The sequence below is a fragment of the Hydra vulgaris genome, chromosome 12 (genome assembly GCF_038396675.1).
Source record: "Hydra vulgaris chromosome 12, alternate assembly HydraT2T_AEP".
Lineage (NCBI taxonomy): Eukaryota > Metazoa > Cnidaria > Hydrozoa > Anthoathecata > Hydridae > Hydra > Hydra vulgaris.
The window spans coordinates 59,905,982-59,924,422 of NC_088931.1; the positions used below are offsets into that span (position 1 = coordinate 59,905,982).

The 18,441-nt window shown below is 26.2% G+C and overlaps 1 protein-coding gene across 1 annotated transcript in view; it reads left to right on the forward strand.

Moving 5' to 3' along the window:
* LOC100212445 (WD repeat-containing protein 19) overlaps positions 1 to 18,441 on the forward strand; it is a 76,942-nt gene that overhangs the window by 27,296 nt on the left and 31,205 nt on the right. The window contains exons 10-23 of the mRNA XM_065813931.1: positions 1,642 to 1,719; positions 1,799 to 1,879; positions 2,002 to 2,115; positions 3,551 to 3,642; positions 3,938 to 4,005; positions 4,273 to 4,335; positions 4,444 to 4,529; positions 4,610 to 4,636; positions 8,495 to 8,606; positions 8,856 to 8,962; positions 10,590 to 10,712; positions 15,873 to 16,022; positions 16,624 to 16,704; positions 16,777 to 16,843. Of these exons, the coding sequence (XP_065670003.1) occupies positions 1,642 to 1,719; positions 1,799 to 1,879; positions 2,002 to 2,115; positions 3,551 to 3,642; positions 3,938 to 4,005; positions 4,273 to 4,335; positions 4,444 to 4,529; positions 4,610 to 4,636; positions 8,495 to 8,606; positions 8,856 to 8,962; positions 10,590 to 10,712; positions 15,873 to 16,022; positions 16,624 to 16,704; positions 16,777 to 16,843 (1,249 nt within the window). The remainder of the gene's footprint in view (positions 1 to 1,641; positions 1,720 to 1,798; positions 1,880 to 2,001; positions 2,116 to 3,550; positions 3,643 to 3,937; positions 4,006 to 4,272; positions 4,336 to 4,443; positions 4,530 to 4,609; positions 4,637 to 8,494; positions 8,607 to 8,855; positions 8,963 to 10,589; positions 10,713 to 15,872; positions 16,023 to 16,623; positions 16,705 to 16,776; positions 16,844 to 18,441) is intronic.

The following is an 18,441-nucleotide window of genomic DNA, read 5'->3' on the forward strand; positions in this document are numbered from 1 at the left end:
TTATAAATGAAATAATTATTTTACAGATGGTTGACTATCTTCAGTGATAAAGTTAAATTAGCTGTTTTGTTTTATGATTTAAATTAGTTGTTTTCTATTACGATTTACATTATAAACAGAAAAAAGGCACCGTAATTTAAGGTTTTTAGCAAAAACTATATTTTAAAATTTATTAAAGCAAGATACCCTAAAGAAAAATATTTTTGCTTAAACACACGTAAAATGATTGCATCATCAAGACTTTTAAGTCCTATTAATGCAAAAACAAAGACAATATGTTGTACAACATGCAATTTTCTTTTAAAAAAAACTATTTAAATGATCTCTCTTTGACCAAGCAAGTAACTTATGTAAACAATGCCTTTAATAATGATTGTTTGACATAAGGAGTTTTTATTGAACTTTTTTTTTTTTTGTTAATTCACCTCCTTAAGGCCGAAAAGGTCACTACAGTCGAGGAGGCTACTTATTTGTATTATAACCCTCTCTCAACTCTATAACTCTGAAATGCAAACCTTGAAGAACAAGGCCGCTGCGCAGAGAAACGAGTCGAGCGCGGTACTACCAGGGACGTGGTGAGGATCGAACTCGGGACCTCTCGCCTATGAAGCGAGCGCTCTACCATTACACCACTACCACAACTGCTTAAAGCCTTTGACACAGTCAATCATGTCATTCTTGTTAAAAATATCTAAATATTACGGAATAAAAAAAAACTTACTTTGGTTTAACAGATATTTATCAAACAGAAAACAGTACTTACAATATGAAATAGTTAATAGAATAAAAGTATAATGGTACCTCAAGGTATAATGGTACCACTTGATTTAACAGCTTTCATTAATTTCACTCAAAATAGATTTTTTCTCTAAACGATTTATCTTTTACCTCAACTCTTATAAAAGTTCAGAGGAAATTTTATCATGAAGGTTTCATATAAGCACTCTTCAAAGAAAACTATGTATGAGCAAGCACTTATCAGATTAGGTGAAAAAAAAATATTCTTAACAAGAACATGTTTGCTGACTTGTATGCTGCTGTGCTTGCAGAATTGTATTTGGAGTAACAAGAGCTGTGACCTTTATGTAAAGCTTTTTACTGGTTTGCTTTAAGATCGTGATTTTAAAAAAAGTAAAAACTTTTTTTTTGATCTTATTGAACTTAATTCATAATCTTATTGTTAATTGATGGTGCAATAGTTTTTTAGCTGAATAGAATGGTTGTGACCCTTAAAATATTTTTTGGTTTGCCAAAAGTTTTACAGTTTGCTTTTTACCTAACTAATATACTAAAAAAAGTCTTTAGCAGTTCAACGCTATATTAAGATATTATTTAATACTTATGGATTTTAATATAATATATTTTGCTTGTCTCTTTTTAAAGTTACCATACTAAATTAGCAAGCTAAATTATAACGTTATTCATCTAAGCTGATAAATAATAGTTAAAAAAAAAATTATTTTTATATTACTTTTTGTTAAATTACTTTTATCAATTCTAACTGATAAAAGGATATTGTTGGCCTTTAATGAAAACCTCATAAATCTTGGTCAAAAATGAGTTCTTTTTATAATTTTTTTTTATTGTATCTGTTGTTTTTATTATCTTATCTTTTAGCAAGAAATTTTTTTTTATAAATAGACTGCAACAAGGTTAAATGCAGAAATTCCACAATTCTCTTTCATGAAAACCAACGAGCGAAGTTCTGGAGAGACAACTGTAAGAACTGTATTATAAAATTTTTTTCTTTATTCAATATTTGATAAATTTTATTTTTATTTATATAATTTTCTTCCAGCTAAGTTTAACAATAGGTCATCGTTCATTACTTCTTCTCAATCTTGCTGATCTAGACAATCCAATTGAATTGGCGTTTCAAGTAATAAAATAAGTTTATTTATACAAATGAAAACTAAAGTAATACATTTTATTACTAATAGTTAAAATCAAAATATTGAAGATTTTGTTAATAATATTATGTATATTTTTATGACATAATAGCCTCGCTATGGCAATATTGTTAAATACAGATGGTTTGGTGACGGTTATATTATGCTTGGATTTTCCACTGGATATTTAGTTGTTGTTTCTACACATCCTAAAGAGATAGGTCAGGTATAGGTATTTTTTGAAAGCATTTAATAATGTTTAATTATTTATTTTGTAGAACATTGTTCTAGAATAAAATGTTTGAAAAAATTTACGTTAAATTTTTTTGAATGAAGATCATTTTAGAATAGAATGCTCTCGAATCAGAGTGTATCGCTCGCAAATAAAATGTTAAACATAAGAATGTTTAACTTGGGAATAGAATGTTCAATTTGAATTAAATTCTAACTTAGAAATAAAATGGGTAACTAAAACAAAAACAGTTTGAACATTCTATTTCAACCTTGAAATAGAATGTTCAAACTGGGATTAGAATGTTCAAACTGGGAATAGAAGATACAGTATGTTGATAAATATGATTTTGAATTTTTATTTGTGTTCATGTTTTCATTAAATTTACAATTGAATGAAAACATGAACACAATTTTTAATGTTTTTTGTCAATTGTTTTTTCGCTCTTCAACTCTCTGCAGTCTTGTTGAAGATTAGCTAATTTAAAAAAAAGCTATTTATTTGCTCTTCAACTCATTTGCAATCTTATTAAAAATGAACTAATTAAAAAAAAAGCTATTTGTTTGCTCTTCAACTCTTTTGCAGCCTTGTTGAAAAGTTACTTTGTAACAGCATATTTAATCATGCTTTTTTGTGTTGTTAAAGCTAACTTTAGTATGACCTTGAACTTTTCACAGGCAAATTTTGATACTGGTTTCTAGTTGGTAAAAATCAGCAATCCATTCATCCATGTAGACTTCTCATTTAAGAATGCCATAAAATCCTCAATAGGATCAGCTTTTGGTACATTTAATAGAGTTATGTATTTTGGTACTAGTGGTATCTTTTGTGTTAGTAGCCAATGATTTAGGATAGTATGGATCATATTTCCATGATAATTCTTTTGACTGTCTTAATTGATATTTAATTGATATCTAATTGATATTTAATTGATATTTAATTTCAAAATTGTTTTCATGACTTCAAATATTTTTCTTTTTTTTATGGTCTAGTTTTTATGCTTTTTGTATCATTTTAATTTTTTTTAAGCAAAAGACATTATTTATTATAAAGACATTATTTATTATAAAGACATTATTTATTATAAAGACATTATTTATTATATCAATAAATTATAAATGAATTACAAATAAAAGTTTGCATTCAAATTAATCTAAATATTTTTAAGGTATTGATATAAATATTTTTATGGTATTGATATAAATGAAATGTAGTATGATAATCAAAAATATATAAGAACATATAGGATATATATATAAGGACAACAAAAACTGACTAAACATTATTGAGCTTTTTTTTTTATTTTTCTAAAACTCTTAGAAAAACATTTTGAAAATAATTTCTTTTTACTCCATAAAGAATCAATAGATTTTTTTTTGTAATCTATTAGTTTATAAAGATTTTTATTTTCTTTAACTTTTTGTTTTAGGAACTCTTTCAAACACAAGACCACAAAGAAGAACTAAACGATATAGCAATATCACTGTCTCTAAAGAAAGCTGCATCTTGTGGTGATAACGTGTAAGATATTGGTTACTTTTCCAAGCGCAAACCTTTGTTATCAATTTAACTATCAAGTTCTTTTTTGTCGAATTTGTTTGTATCATTATAAAGTTCAGTATAAAATAATGTAACTCTTATTGTAAATAAGTTGTTAGCTGTCAAAACTTTTTATGCTATATAAAGTTTATTTTAAAACATCAAAAAAAAAAATCTTTTAAATACTCTTTTTGCTCCATTCATTCTATAAGTTTATATTTAATTCATTCTATTAGTTTATATTTATTACATTTTCTTTTAATAACTTTATCTTTAGAGTTAAAATCCATGAATTAAATGACTTGAAGGAGATTTTTGCAATAATTACTGTAGAAGATGCAGGAGGTAAATAATTACTGTAAAAGATGCAGGAGGTAAATAATTACTTTATGAGTGAGAGCACAGAGAATAAATACTTGCTGTAGAGGATGTAGGAAAAAAAAGATTATTGTAAAGGATTAAGGAATTAAATTTTGCTGTTTTGAATGTAAGGTGTAAGTTATAATGTTAAAAAAAAAAAAGTAAAGGTTTTAACTGTTTTTAAACGAGAAAAAAAAATTAACTTTTTATAAATTTGAATTTTTTAAATAACTTTTTTTGGTTAAATGAAAGGTAGTCTTGACAAAGTAGAATGGACTGAAGATGGTCAACTGCTTGCAGTCAGTACCCAGAAAGGTTTTTTTAAGTTTATTTTTTTTAAAACTCAAGTTTAAGATAATAGGAAAGATGTTTTATAAATTTACTAGCCGTTTGTTAATTTAAAAAATTTTTAATTATATATAGGAGCAATACATGTGTATTTGACAATGTTACCTATACTTGCTGATACATACAGCACACGAATTGCTTACTTAACATCTTTGAGAGAGGTGAGTAATTAAATATTAAAAAAAAAAAATTTAACTTGAAGTTTAATCCATTATTTTATACCAATTTAATTTTTTTATAGATAACAGTAGTTGATGAAATAAACAAGGTTTGTCAATTTATTTGTAAATGACAATAGTTGATGTAATAAATAGTTTTTTTTATTATTAACATTTAGCAAAATCACTTATCACAGTAAAATAAATTTTTCAATAAAGGCATTTAATTCTTGTAATTTTTTATTTCTTGTATATCTAAATACATGTGTATTTATAAATATATATCTGAATATATGTATTTTTATAAATATATATCTGAATATATGTATGTTTATAAATATGTCTAAATGTATGTATATTTATTAATATATGTTTTTTTCTGATTTATATATGTGTTTTAAAACGTTTTGTATATTATCTTTTTGCTCTCTATATGTCATTTCTATATTCCTCATTTATTTTCTTTGCTTGCAACCTTGTTAGGATTTGCTAGGTCATAATTTTATGCACTATGTCATAATTTTATACAAATGGGTGGCCAAAAATAGTTTTGAAGAAAGTAATAAATTTTATTAAATTTTTTTATCTTTATATCATTTAAGCTAACAAATTATTAACTTATTTAGTTCAAACACATGGACGGCGCTGGGTTTTGACCCAATTTTAAGAGTTTTTTTTAAAAGTACAAATTTTTTATTTTTTATTTTTATTTTATAGTTAAACTTAATGAAGGAAAAATTTTTAAGATTTGTTTTGCCCTAATGACTGTTTTTTTAGGGGACAACTCCGAACAACTAGCCACGCCACTGATTATATTATTTATTATTAATTATATTGTTTTGTTGGAGCAGGTAACTTGTAAAGATAACCCATTGCCCTCACAGACCTAATTAGTAAAAGAGAATGTTTAAAAAACTTTCATCTAAGTAATAATTTTTCACAACTTTTACTTTTAATATTGCTTTATTTATTTCGTCAATGTTTTCATCTTCTAAATAATCTTCATAAGTTTCTTCTAAATCGTTCATTATTTCATCTTCTAAATTAATAATTTCTGTTGGTTCCAATAATTCAAAGTCTGAGGATTCTAGTTCTGTCAGTTTTATTGATTCCTTATTGTCCACTTCTAAAATTAAAAAACTCTTTACATTTTCTGGAAGTTTGAGCACAACTTTCTTTGTCCATCTAGATTCCAAGGAGATAGCATGGTTAAAGATGTCTTTAAAATTTGCTAGTGTTGAATATTTATGAGCATGTAGTTCACAATGTCGTCTGTAATATTTGTTTTGGCATTCAGATCCTTCCTTGTCTAAAACTCCCAAGGGAACTGGCTAGTTTATCATTATTTCTGCTCCATGTGCAAGATCTTTGTGAACTGTTGGCGGCATTTTATACCAATCATACAGATCTAAATATCGGCAGAATACTGTTTTACAGTATAGCTCAAATAACTCTGGATTCAGTGTTTGCTGACAACTTATTGCAATTAAGATATTTTTAAACATTTAAATAATTGTCTTATCAATCCCTAATATTTTGCTTAGTTCTTTTGGGTCAGAGAGCACCTTTCTGCAAACATTTCCGGTGGTAGATGTTTCTTCTTCACTAACTGCAGGAAAATCAACTCGGAGATGCTTCCTTTTGAACATTAATTGCTGGATAAATTTCTTTTTGTTGTTGTATACAGTCTTAAATTCTTTGGTTACTCTCCATTTTTTGATTTCGAGTCGGTATGAAATATGTAAGACACTCTAGAAATCTTATCCAAGCATGAACGGAGATATCCCATAGATAAGTGTACCTTTTTTTGCTGTAAGTCCACTTAGAACAAGTTCTTCAAACAAGTTGTTGCAGTTAGTGTAGCTCCGCAAATACAACAGCACTGCGTTGACAATGTGTTTGTTATAATTGCTAAAACCTTTCCGTCAATCATGCACAAAATAAAATTGAAATTAGTAATAATAAACTTTCCACTAACCAATTCAATATTCACTGAATGCAAATCCAAAATTTCATTTTCTGTTTGACATTTTTTTCCTAAAATGACTACAGCATTTTTTTTGATGAAATGAATTTCAATTGGCCTACAAAATCTTACACCAAGAGGTATTAAGTGAGTCCACAAATAGTCATTTTTTGAATTTGAATTTAAAGTATGTTGCTTTTAAACAGTACAATGCTTGGTTGTACTATTTAAAAGCAACATACTTTCACTTAGTTTGTTACTGATATCTAAATAATCCATTATTTCTTTTTGCTTCATTTTTACAATTCTTTCAGCGGTATGATTCATAAGTGCTTGTAAATCTACTTTGACTCTTAATTCACTGACTTCCAAGTGAATATCCTGTGGACCACACAACTTAAGTGCTTTTTCAACTGTTGAATAAGATGGATATCTCATTTTAGATGCCTGTTAAATTCATTTATACCCAGATACGCTAAGATCTACGTCGATTATTATTGCAGCGGCTTCTTCAGCAGTCATTTTATCTTTGTCATTTATCAACTGAACAAACATATGATGTGAATCTTTATGCTTTTTGATGACATATGTTAACACATTGAATAAAATCTTTTTGATTATATACTTTTTTACAGGCTATAAGTAATAATTTTTCAATTGAACCAAAATTTGAATTGGTATGCTCTTCTGCAATTATCTGATGTTTACTTCTCTTACTCATGTCATCAAAATCTTTTTTTGGTTGGCCTTTTATATTTTGTGCTGATTCCAATGATGAAAAGTCTATTACAAACTTTTGATTTAACCAATTTTCGTGTTTCTTTTAAAAAAAAACTGTGTTTCTTGATGAATCTCTCCAAAGTCTTTGGTAATTAAATTCAACTCCATTTAACTTTTGTACCAAGTTTTCTTTTTTACCATCACTCGTACAAACTCTAGAAGTTATGAAAAGTAAAGCATTGTTTATATTTTCTTCTTTTGTTGTATACTTGAAACAGCTAATAATATCTTTAGTTGTAAAATTTATTGCTTTTAATTTAAGTAGAATATATAACTTTTTATTCTTTTAAATTTAAAATTTTTTTTTTTTTAAATTAATTTCAAGCATGGAATGCTAATTTTATACATAGGGTAATAACACATATGCAAATAATTACCTAATTAAATGTCAATTATCAATTGATTGTTGAATACAAAGTGTTATGTAGACTTTTGATCAATTATCACTTGGGAAAACAAAAAATTGAAAATTGGCTATAATCCAGGTAGCGCAAACTTCAAATAAAAATTTCTCGCATAGTTGCAAAAAGTCGCAGCTAATTTTTTAATTTCTTAAAAATAGACTCAATTCCACATTATTTAATAATAGTTTGGTCGATACCTTTTGATACTATATTTTTTGCGAGTTCACGGAAGTTGGAAGTTGTGATTTCAACTTTTTTTTCGGCTTAAAACATCATGAAAATTGAAAAAGAAAAAAGTTTTTTTTTTTCTTGAGCATCTTAAGACGAATATAATTTAATACTCTTCAATATATAAATAAATTAGCAGAAAAAAAAATTATTCACTAAACACTGCAAGAAAAACAAAAACATATAATTTCTTTTGAAAACTTAAATTTGACAACCATTTTTTACTTTGATGGTCACTATCTCTGGAATTACTATCACCTGAGTAAAAATATTTTGTATTTTCCTTAATCTGAGTATTTTAAAGCAGTAGGAATTTAGTTTTAAAAAATCTGAAACAACTTTTTTTGTATTTTAACCACCCTAAAACACATAGTGCAGTGATTGCTTGTAGCATTATAAGGATTTGCTTGAGGTCTTTTAGTTGTTGGTTGTAACCTTTTTGTTAATTGTTGTAGCATTATTAGTAGCTGCTTTTAGCCTTGTTAGTGGTTGCTTGCAGTTTTGTTGGGATTGAGTTTATATTTAAGTATAATCAAATTTTTTATTTTTTGATCCAATGGTCAAACTCTTTTTTTTATTATCTTGACTAGGAATCATTCAGTATTACTACTGATGTTGAACCAAACTTTTTAGCTATTGGCCCTTGTCATCTTGCATCAGGAATGAATAATCGTGTATGGTTTTATTCTATAAATGAAGAAGGTATTTTTTTTAATAGTCTTATTTAATGTCTATAAATTAATGCAATAACATGAAGTAATAAACAATTTAGATATGAATATTTGTTGTTTTTTTTACTATTTACAAATATGTTTCTAGGGTGCTTACTATTATATACTAATCAAAGTCAACTTTATATCATAAAGTTTACTTCTAGAGTGCTTACGATATACTCATCATTAAATTTTGTAGATATTGAAATTTTTTTGATGCATAAAGTTAATCTTTTAGGTTGTGTGCTATTAAATGTCAAAGAGTATTTAGGTACAGTAACAAAAATATGTTTGAATTCTGATTATGTTGCAGTTGGCTTTGATGGAAAAGTTCAGCTACAAGTTGTGAGTATTCAACCTATGTTGATCTTATAGTTGTAAGGGTTGAGTTACAAATATGTGAGTATAATGTTTTTCAGTTTTAAGTTTTTGTAAGTTATGTGGACAGAAACATTAAAAGGTTTATTTAGGTATAACATGTAAGATTTGTTTAAGTTTCATATGTTAAAGTTAAGGTATGCCATTTATAATAGTTTAAAATACTATCAATTTATTTTAATATGTTATGAAATGTATAATCTAATACAAACTCATAGATTACATAGTTAATATTATCTTAATATTTACATAGTACATAATCTTAATATTTACATAGTATATAATCTTAATATTTACGTAGTATATAATCTTAATATATACATAGTATATAATCTTAATATTTACATAGTATATAATCTTAATATTTACATAGTATATAATCTTAATATTAACATAGTATATAATCTTAATATTTACATAGTATATAATCTTAATATTTACATAGTATATAATCAATTTAGTTGCAATTGCTTTTAGTACTATTATGGCTTTTAGTTAATGACATAAAAAGACTACATAACATCAATTAATAAATTAAAAAAACAACAACAGGCACCACAAGAAGGTGGTACATCCTTCCAAAAAAAAGAAATATATGTTTATATAATGTTAACTTTTTCTAACAGATTATTATAAGACATTATATTGCCAGGTAATATAAAAGTCTAGTATTACAATCTAGCCTTATAATACAAACATCCCTTGACACTAAATGCTGCTAAGTATCACCACCATTTAGTAACACTGTGTCGCTGGCTTTAGGATTAAAACCTAGCTCTACTCATTGCCAAGTAAGATAAATTATAAAACATAACAATAAACTGATAAATATTATTTTATAGTCATGAGTTATTTTTTGTAATTATTGACTGATGTGGTATTTTAATACATCCATTAAGAGGATCTTACTCTGACAGGTTTTGTTCCTCTACTAAGTTTCTATCAAGAAATTCTCTCTACTCATTATGTACTCCTATATTTTCTATTAATGCAAACTTCTGTATTGCTACTTTTAAAAATATTCTACAGATGCTTCTACAGTTTCAGCTGGTTGTCAATTTATTGTTATTTAAAAATTAAAAAAAAAAAAAATCAATTTACTAATTAAAAATAGTTTTAATGATGCAATATATAAAAAAGAGATTAAAAGTTTACAAAAAACTTTCTTTTTAGTAATTCTTTGACTATAAAAACAAATTTTACAATTCGTCAACCACTTTTTGTATTTCTGAGAAATCAAGTTTTAAAATTTAATTTGTAAAGAATTTATGCCAGAATGCTTTAAGAATAATATTTTAAATTTTTTTTAAAGTTGTATTATTCATGAGATTAAGTTTATTAGACACATGCACCATTGATTAAATATTTATTGATACTAAACAGAAAAAACACAAAATGTGGACATAAGACCTCCTGGTTCTTGGCTGATGAATTGTTAATTAACTTTATAACCTCAATATAAAGATCTAATATTTAGATCTTTTAATCTAATCAAACTATATTAACTATAAGAATTATGATAACAAAATTATAAGTTGTGTCATACAACATTTTATACTTATTTTAAAGCTTGGTTCATGTTCAATCATTTTAGATAAATGGAAAAGCAGCAGAGAATTCGGCAGAAAAAGAAGGAAGATTGTTTCCAGATGATGGCGATAAATCTAAAATAACGTGCTTTATTTTAACAAATGACTTCTTTATTTATGGAAATGAGGTAAAAATCTTTTTTTTGAATAATTTTCTATACTTTTAAATTGATTTACTATGCTAATTATAAGAGCATTTCATATAATTGTATGTTGCCCTCTGTACTCTTTTGGCTAAGGGTCAGCTATTACTTAAATTATAGTTTTCCACAATTTAAAGTTGCGAAACCTTAACTAATACCATGTAAGAAAAACGCCTTCAAATTAAAGAATTAAGCCATCTGCAAAATTAAAATAAATTAATTTACCAATTATTTAACGTTTTTTGAGTAATTTAAAACTGACATAGGTCATATCAGTGTATGGCAGAACCATTTTCCTAGACATTACTAAGTTCAACACAATACGTTTTTAGTTACTGACACAAAATAATAACACTTTATCATGCTTTAAATTGACGAAAAAGTAAAGCTAAATTCTTGTTATATTTTTTATATCATGAACTTTAATTAATAAGATTAATATGAAGTATACTTTGACACTAATAAAGGACAGTATATTGACAGTATATTTGAAGTATATTTTCTCATATATTTTGGCACTAATAAAGGACCTCCCTTCCTCGTTTTAGCCTTAATGGTGGCCAGGAGAATAAAGTTATTTTTATTAAGAGTAATCAAGTTTTTGATGAAGACTTTTTACCAAAATAATAAAATGTAAAACAATGATTTACATTTTTAAGAATTTTTTCTTTTTAATATATATAAGAATTTAACATATATAAGAATTTTTTCTTTCCTCAAAAGTGTTGCAAATGCAAACTAAGCTAATTAATTAGTTAAACCCGTTATAAAATTTAAGTAACTTCGTATTTGACAAATGCGCAAAACTACAATATTCTCCATGTATTTAAAGGTTTTTAGTTTGTTTTTAGTTGCGACCCCTCTTTAAAAACATCCCTTAAGTTAGGTACAACAAATTATTAGGCATAAAAAAGAGAAATTTAAACAAAATTGAACTAATTGCATATATTTATATCATTTTAACTGACAAAAAATTTACAATAAAAGGAAATTAGGTGTTTTTTTTATAAATCGTATAAATGCGTCAATCGTAAATCTTAAAGAAAAAAAAAATGGAATTATGATACCATAATTACAAAAAAATAAATAAAAAAAAAAAAAAAAACCCACATAAAAACTCAAAATTGATTTACCTATTTATAGTAACCTATGTTGACATGGCAGTTAATATAAACATTTATCGAAAATGTAACTATAAAATCTGTTTCCAAGTACAAAAGGATTAACAATACTAAAAAAAAATAAAAATTAAATTAAGATATAAATTGCATTTTTAGCAAAATGTTGTCTTGGCTTTTAGTAAATAAATAAAAGCAGTAAGTTCCAATAATGAAACTACCAATTATTCATTTTTAACAATAGACACCAATGTGAAGGTAAGCCAAGCAGTCTATCAACACAAAACATCACAACATAAAACATAACAATAGAATATTTACACCACACTCTTGATCCTAAAATCCAGCGAAAATAACAAACCAAATTAAAATATGAAAGACAAAATTAGAAAACCAATTTTTATTTAACTATATTTATCTTTTTACTAAACATATAAATACATAAAAGTATATTTGCTTTTATATTCAATATTAGTTATTCAATTACTTCAAATTTAGGACATTAAAATGCCCTAGATTTAAAGATCAAGGTTGCATACTCTCTCATACACATTACGCTAAATATTAACAGATGTGTTTCCAGAATAATTAAAAAAAGGCTAGACAACACAACCTAGCTCTAAATCAGTAACACCGCCTGGCACTAAATACTGCCAAGTCACACCTCTGCTATAAGTACACCGCTTGGCTGGCAAGGTTATCAATCTTGCTTAACATAATGCCAAGTCACACCACTTTGAAAACATGGAAAAAACATAATTTTAACATATACAACTATAAACAAATATGGTTTTATATAACAAATATAAACACATTTTATAACAATATTAAATGACAGATATATTTATCAAAAACTATGAAAAAAAAAATTAAAATAATAAATAAAGTTATACATACAAAATGTGCTCACAACCTACAAACAGTAAATTTTCGAAATAAAAATCTATAATAAATGAAAAATGAAAATGAAAAAGACTATAAATTAAGAACATTAGAAAATATAACATTATTTGTGTAACACTTTCCATCTACCATACCTTGAATGAGATGTTTATCAATTTTGAAAAACAAACTATTAAATGCTCTAGTTCTTGAACATGCAACATATAGTTGACCATGAGAGAAACACGGTTTTTGAGATATACCCCAACTCTATCAAATATTTGACCTTGACTTTTATTAATTGTCATTGAATAAGCCAATCTGACAGGAAACTGATGACGTTTCAGAACAAAAGGTAAATTAGAATCTGATGGAGCCAACTGAACTCGAGGAACAAAAACCCGTTTACCACCAGAAACACCTGTCAAAACCTCTGCATCAATATAATTATTTTGAAGAGCACTAACTTTCATTCGAGTACCATTGCATAGCCCAGCTTTGAGATCTAAATTCCTAAGTAGCATAATTACACAACCAATTTTCAATTTTAAACAATGAGGTGGCATACCTGTAGGAGTTAAGCTGTTCAAAAACTCAACAGGAAAGTTATTTCTATCATTAAGGTCATCAGTATCAATTTGATCAGCACTTAAATAAATTTTGACCTCACCCGGCAGACATTCAAGCACTTCTTCATTGATTGATAATGAATCAACATTAGTTGGTGTTAAAATCACGCGTTTAGAATAATCATTTTGATCAGCATCTCCAAAAATCTTTTCAACAATCGATTCATTTTCTCTAATAATCACTGATTTGGTATTTCAATGCATCCTTTAAAAGGATCCTCCTCTTTGACAGGCATTGTTCCACTACCAAGTTTTAATAGCCATTGGGAAAATTCTCTTTCCCCATCATGTACTCTCATATTTTCAGTTAATGTAAATTTCTACACCCATCGCCAATGTAAGGAACATTTTATACACGATTCTACAATTTCAGCTGGTTGTCCTCCTTTTACAACAGGCAGTATTTGCCTGAAGTCACCACCAAAAAGAATGACTTTTCCTCCAAATGGAAAGTTGTTGTTGCAAACATCTTTTAACAACCTATCAATTGCATTTAAGGCATGTTTAGGTATCATGGATGTTTCATCAAGCAAAAACAAACTAACTTGTTTTAAAAAATGTCCATGTATAGAGTTAGGGGTTACAACAGACACTAACATAAAGATAAGCCAAAGGTAACAACATTACACAAAAAATTATTAAAAATGTTATGTATTTTCAGAATAGTTATATTGAAGGCTAGACTACACTTAGACCTAAAGCAGTAACACCACTTGACTGGTAAGGTTGACGAATCTTGCTCTAGATCTATATCTCAAATATATTGTGTGTTATAGTTATACAAACTATAAAACACAATATTTTTTTAAAGGTTATATAACATATAAAAACACCTCATTTAACAATCATGTACACATTAGATAAAATCAGGGATGCAGAGTACCAAAAAGGACTCCGGATTAGAAAGTCACAAAAAGATTACTTTGCCCTAGTTTTTGGTATACAGGAGCACTAAATATATAAATAAGTTTATGGACTACTAATAGGAAAAAAATTAAGACTTTTAGGTTAGAGGAACAATCGTTTTTTAGCCCAGAATTCTTAGATATTATGGCGGCAAGGACTCCTGGCTTAAAAACAATAAGTTTCAAGTCATTAAATCTCATGAATTTTTTTATTATAGCAGATAATAAGTCAACAAACATGTTTAGAGCTTCTGGACACTACAGACTTGGAAAAAGTAGAGACAAAAAGCCGGAGTCCTTTTGGGACTTCGCATCCCTGGATAAAATACATTTCATACTATTATAAAAACACATTTATATAAACACATTTATAAAACAACTATATATATCACCATATACACGTATTTATCAAACTACATATATCACCTCATACATATATTTATCAAAAACTTTTTAACTTTGAGCATAAGATTTGAGCAAACTACATATATTACCTCATACATATATTTATCAAAAACTTTTTAACTTTGAGCATATAAGCAAATCTTTAACAGCTATAAAACAACATTTATTAGCATTAATTATTTTTAATGTAACAAAGAATGCAGACTACAATTTGCAATATTGTAATGAAAAAGATGAAACCATTAAAGAACAAAATTATAAATTTCAAATAAATACATATTCAGATACCTTAAAATGAAGCATAACACAACATTCTTTTGACAAATTCCAGAAAAAAAATTTTTTATTTTTCTATTCCTTATTATTTTTCCTAAGAATATAAAATATACATATAGATATAGAGCAATATAAAATAGATTGAAATAAATGCAAACTTATGTATATAAACTTACATGACCACAAACAACAATCTTATTCTATTTAACTTTTCATATTAAACACATAAATAAAATTTTATACTCATTATTCATTCTACAAAAAATAATCTTAATCTATAAATAAGAAAATGAATTGAACTTACTAAAAAAGCCATCAGCTCCTCTAAACTGCTCCAGAAAATAAAACAATACTTGCTTAAAATGTTCTAAAAAGACTAACGACAAAACTGAAACAGTTTACCAAAAAAGAAATTTTAGTTATAAACTTCTTCTAAAAAATGAAAACAGGCTATAAAAATTAGAAAAATAAAAACAACCAACAACAAACAAACGACTATTTAAATTTTCTATTTTAAACAATGAACAACATCAATTCTTTTCGAAAATAATAATATATCAGCTCTAATTTGCTTGCTGACCTTACTCGAAAGACCGCATGGAATATATAACCTTGCATTCAAAAGTCTAGAAACTACTTAAAAACTAAGAAATGGTGTATTTTACAGAATACAGAACCGTCATTAACAACACGAACATTAGGCGTAACTATGCGCACTATTCATTAGCGTATTAATATTTAGATGCAAACTACTATATACACAAGCATTCAGTACTTTCTACAGAAATAAAATTTGTGCATTATTTGTGCATGATTTAATAACAAATTTATTGTCAATGATTTAATAAAAAATTTATTGTACAATCTTTAATAATTGAAAAAAATTTATATACATTTTAAAATAATTTTTTGTTTTGTTTTAATTTACAGTCTGGTCATTTGAAGCATTTTTATATTGAAGATTGGATGAATGTTAATGAGTATAGCCATGTTGTTGGAATACAAAAATTATACCCCGATTCAAGTGGGACCAAGCTTGTTTTTATTGATGATAAAAATGATGGATTTGTTTATTGTCCAGTAAGTAAACTTATTTTAAATATTTCAAATTTCAAAAAAAGTAGGTTTCAAAAAGGCAGAGTTTTCAAAAATAGCTTTTAAACTACTTAATAGAGAAAGGAATTAATTTTTCCAGATAATGTTGTATTTGTTAAATGAATTTTACCAAATGAACTAAAATTATATGTAATTTAGAAAAAGGAAATAAATGAAATGTTACTCTTTTCCTTGTATAAACAACTAAAAATTGTTATTTGTTGAATATAACTTTGAATTATTTATCCATTTTCTACACAAGTTTTAGATCACTAAAAGATAGAGTAAAAAAAAAAAAATTAATGTCTAGTTATTATTTTGCATTTAACCCCCTAAATTTTTGTAAATTTACCTTAGTAAATTACCTTTGTAAGTTTTCTTCTTTTGATTTACTGTGGTTCTGGTCTTTTTGATTAGGCATTTCTGGTCTTAGATTAATATTATGATGAAAGCATGTATTGAGTTGATATTAATTAAGCTAATAATTATTTTATATGCATTTTGTTAAAGTAATAACATTTTTAAAGTTCCTTCAAATTATTTAAATTTTTTAGTAAATAATTACAGTAATTTTATCTTAATTCAGGTGGTTGATAGTGCTCACAACATTCAGCAATTTCCCCCTGGGATAAAATCTGTTTTGTGGGATAATTATTATGTTGATAAGGTACTTTTACTTGTCTTAGTTTACTTTTAATATTTACAAATAATATTTGTAAGATGTTTTTAATTATTCAAGGGTATATTTTGTGGTTATGATCAAGAAAAAATTTATTTGTTTGGCTACTCCAAAGATAGCGTTTCTGGTAAGATCTCTTAACAATGTTTTTACTTATTTTATTCACTTTCAAAAAGCCAGGGTGTCGCAACTATCGTGGAGACTTTTTTATTTTTATCTGGGCATCATTATCATTATTTAAAGAGGTATGCATTGGCCAAAAAATGTTTTGTGGTATTGCGCAATGAAAACTAAATTTTTTGTTTTTGGAAAAAAATAAACAATAAATTGTAGACAAATAATAGTTATACTAGTTGAGATCGAACCTGTAAATATATGGGTCTTTGTAAGTATTTCAAACTGAACTTTTCTATACTTTTTCTATATATATCCTAGCTTTCCGTATCTGTAAAATATGAGTCTTTACCAAACCTACCATTTCTATACATATCTATTACACACTGATTATTTCGATACCTATTTCTTATTTACTTCAATGTTTTTTAGTAAAATAATTTATTCTAAAAAAAAAATTTAAGAGCAAAAAACTTAACATGCGCACCTTTTCCATATACATAGAGCTCATAAGAGACTTATAATTAGGTTTGTTTTTCTTCTAAATGGATTTCATTGATAGCTCAATGATTAAGTGCGCTGTCATCAGTGTTGTTTTGAGGGGTTTAAGACCTCCTCTTAGCGTAATAAATTTTGAAATTTTTTCAATCTTGCTTATATATTTATAGCAAAAAAATAATAGTATAGCAAAAAAGATTTCTAAAATTTAAAATAAAATTTTAAAGTTTTCTCATTTTATAGATATATTATGCGCAATTATTCCATACTCCAACTCAACTCTCCATTCTCCACACTCCATTCTCCACACTCCATTCTCCAAACTCCATACTCCTTTTCAATCATTTTCAATCTTGTCAATTTTTTTAAAATATAATAACATACATACAAAATATCAAAACAAAACTGCTTGATCATAAAAGACTTGTAATTGTTAGAAAAGTTTACTTATATTACATACGATCCTGAATAAAACATTATATAAACGGATTTTTTACATTTTATAAACAGTATATATAAACAAATAGCATATTTGTTTATATATACTGTTTATATAGAGATGGTTAAGCGCAACAAAGTTTAAAAAAAATTAGTTTATATTAAAAAATGATTTATATAATGTTTCTTTGCAAGCACAAATATACTATACTTTAAATTTTTAAGTGCACTGAACTGCAATTACTTTTAATTTTTTTGGTTTAGTGGCTTTTGTTAAGAGCTTTTAAATTTTGCGATCTAATTATCTCATTTCAACATATTCGTTTTATCATCCATACTGCTGCAGTTTATCAAAACGCCTTAAGGTAAAAAATATCAATTTTGACTTTTTTACAAAATAAGCTAGTTTAGATGTCTACAAACGTTATTGAATACATATTTTCAAAGAGTTCTGAAAAAATTCATAAAAATTATTAGTTTCAAAAAACATTTTACAAAGAGTTTCTCCTAATAATTTTTATTTGTTGTTATTTTGTTATATTTATTATATTTTTCTCAAAATATGTAATAAGCATATTAAGGCGTTTTGAAAAACAGCTGCAGCATATATTTATAGTAATAGGTTGGCGGAAAAGTTCTTGTGCATTTTTGTTCATAAGGCTAACTTATTAATTT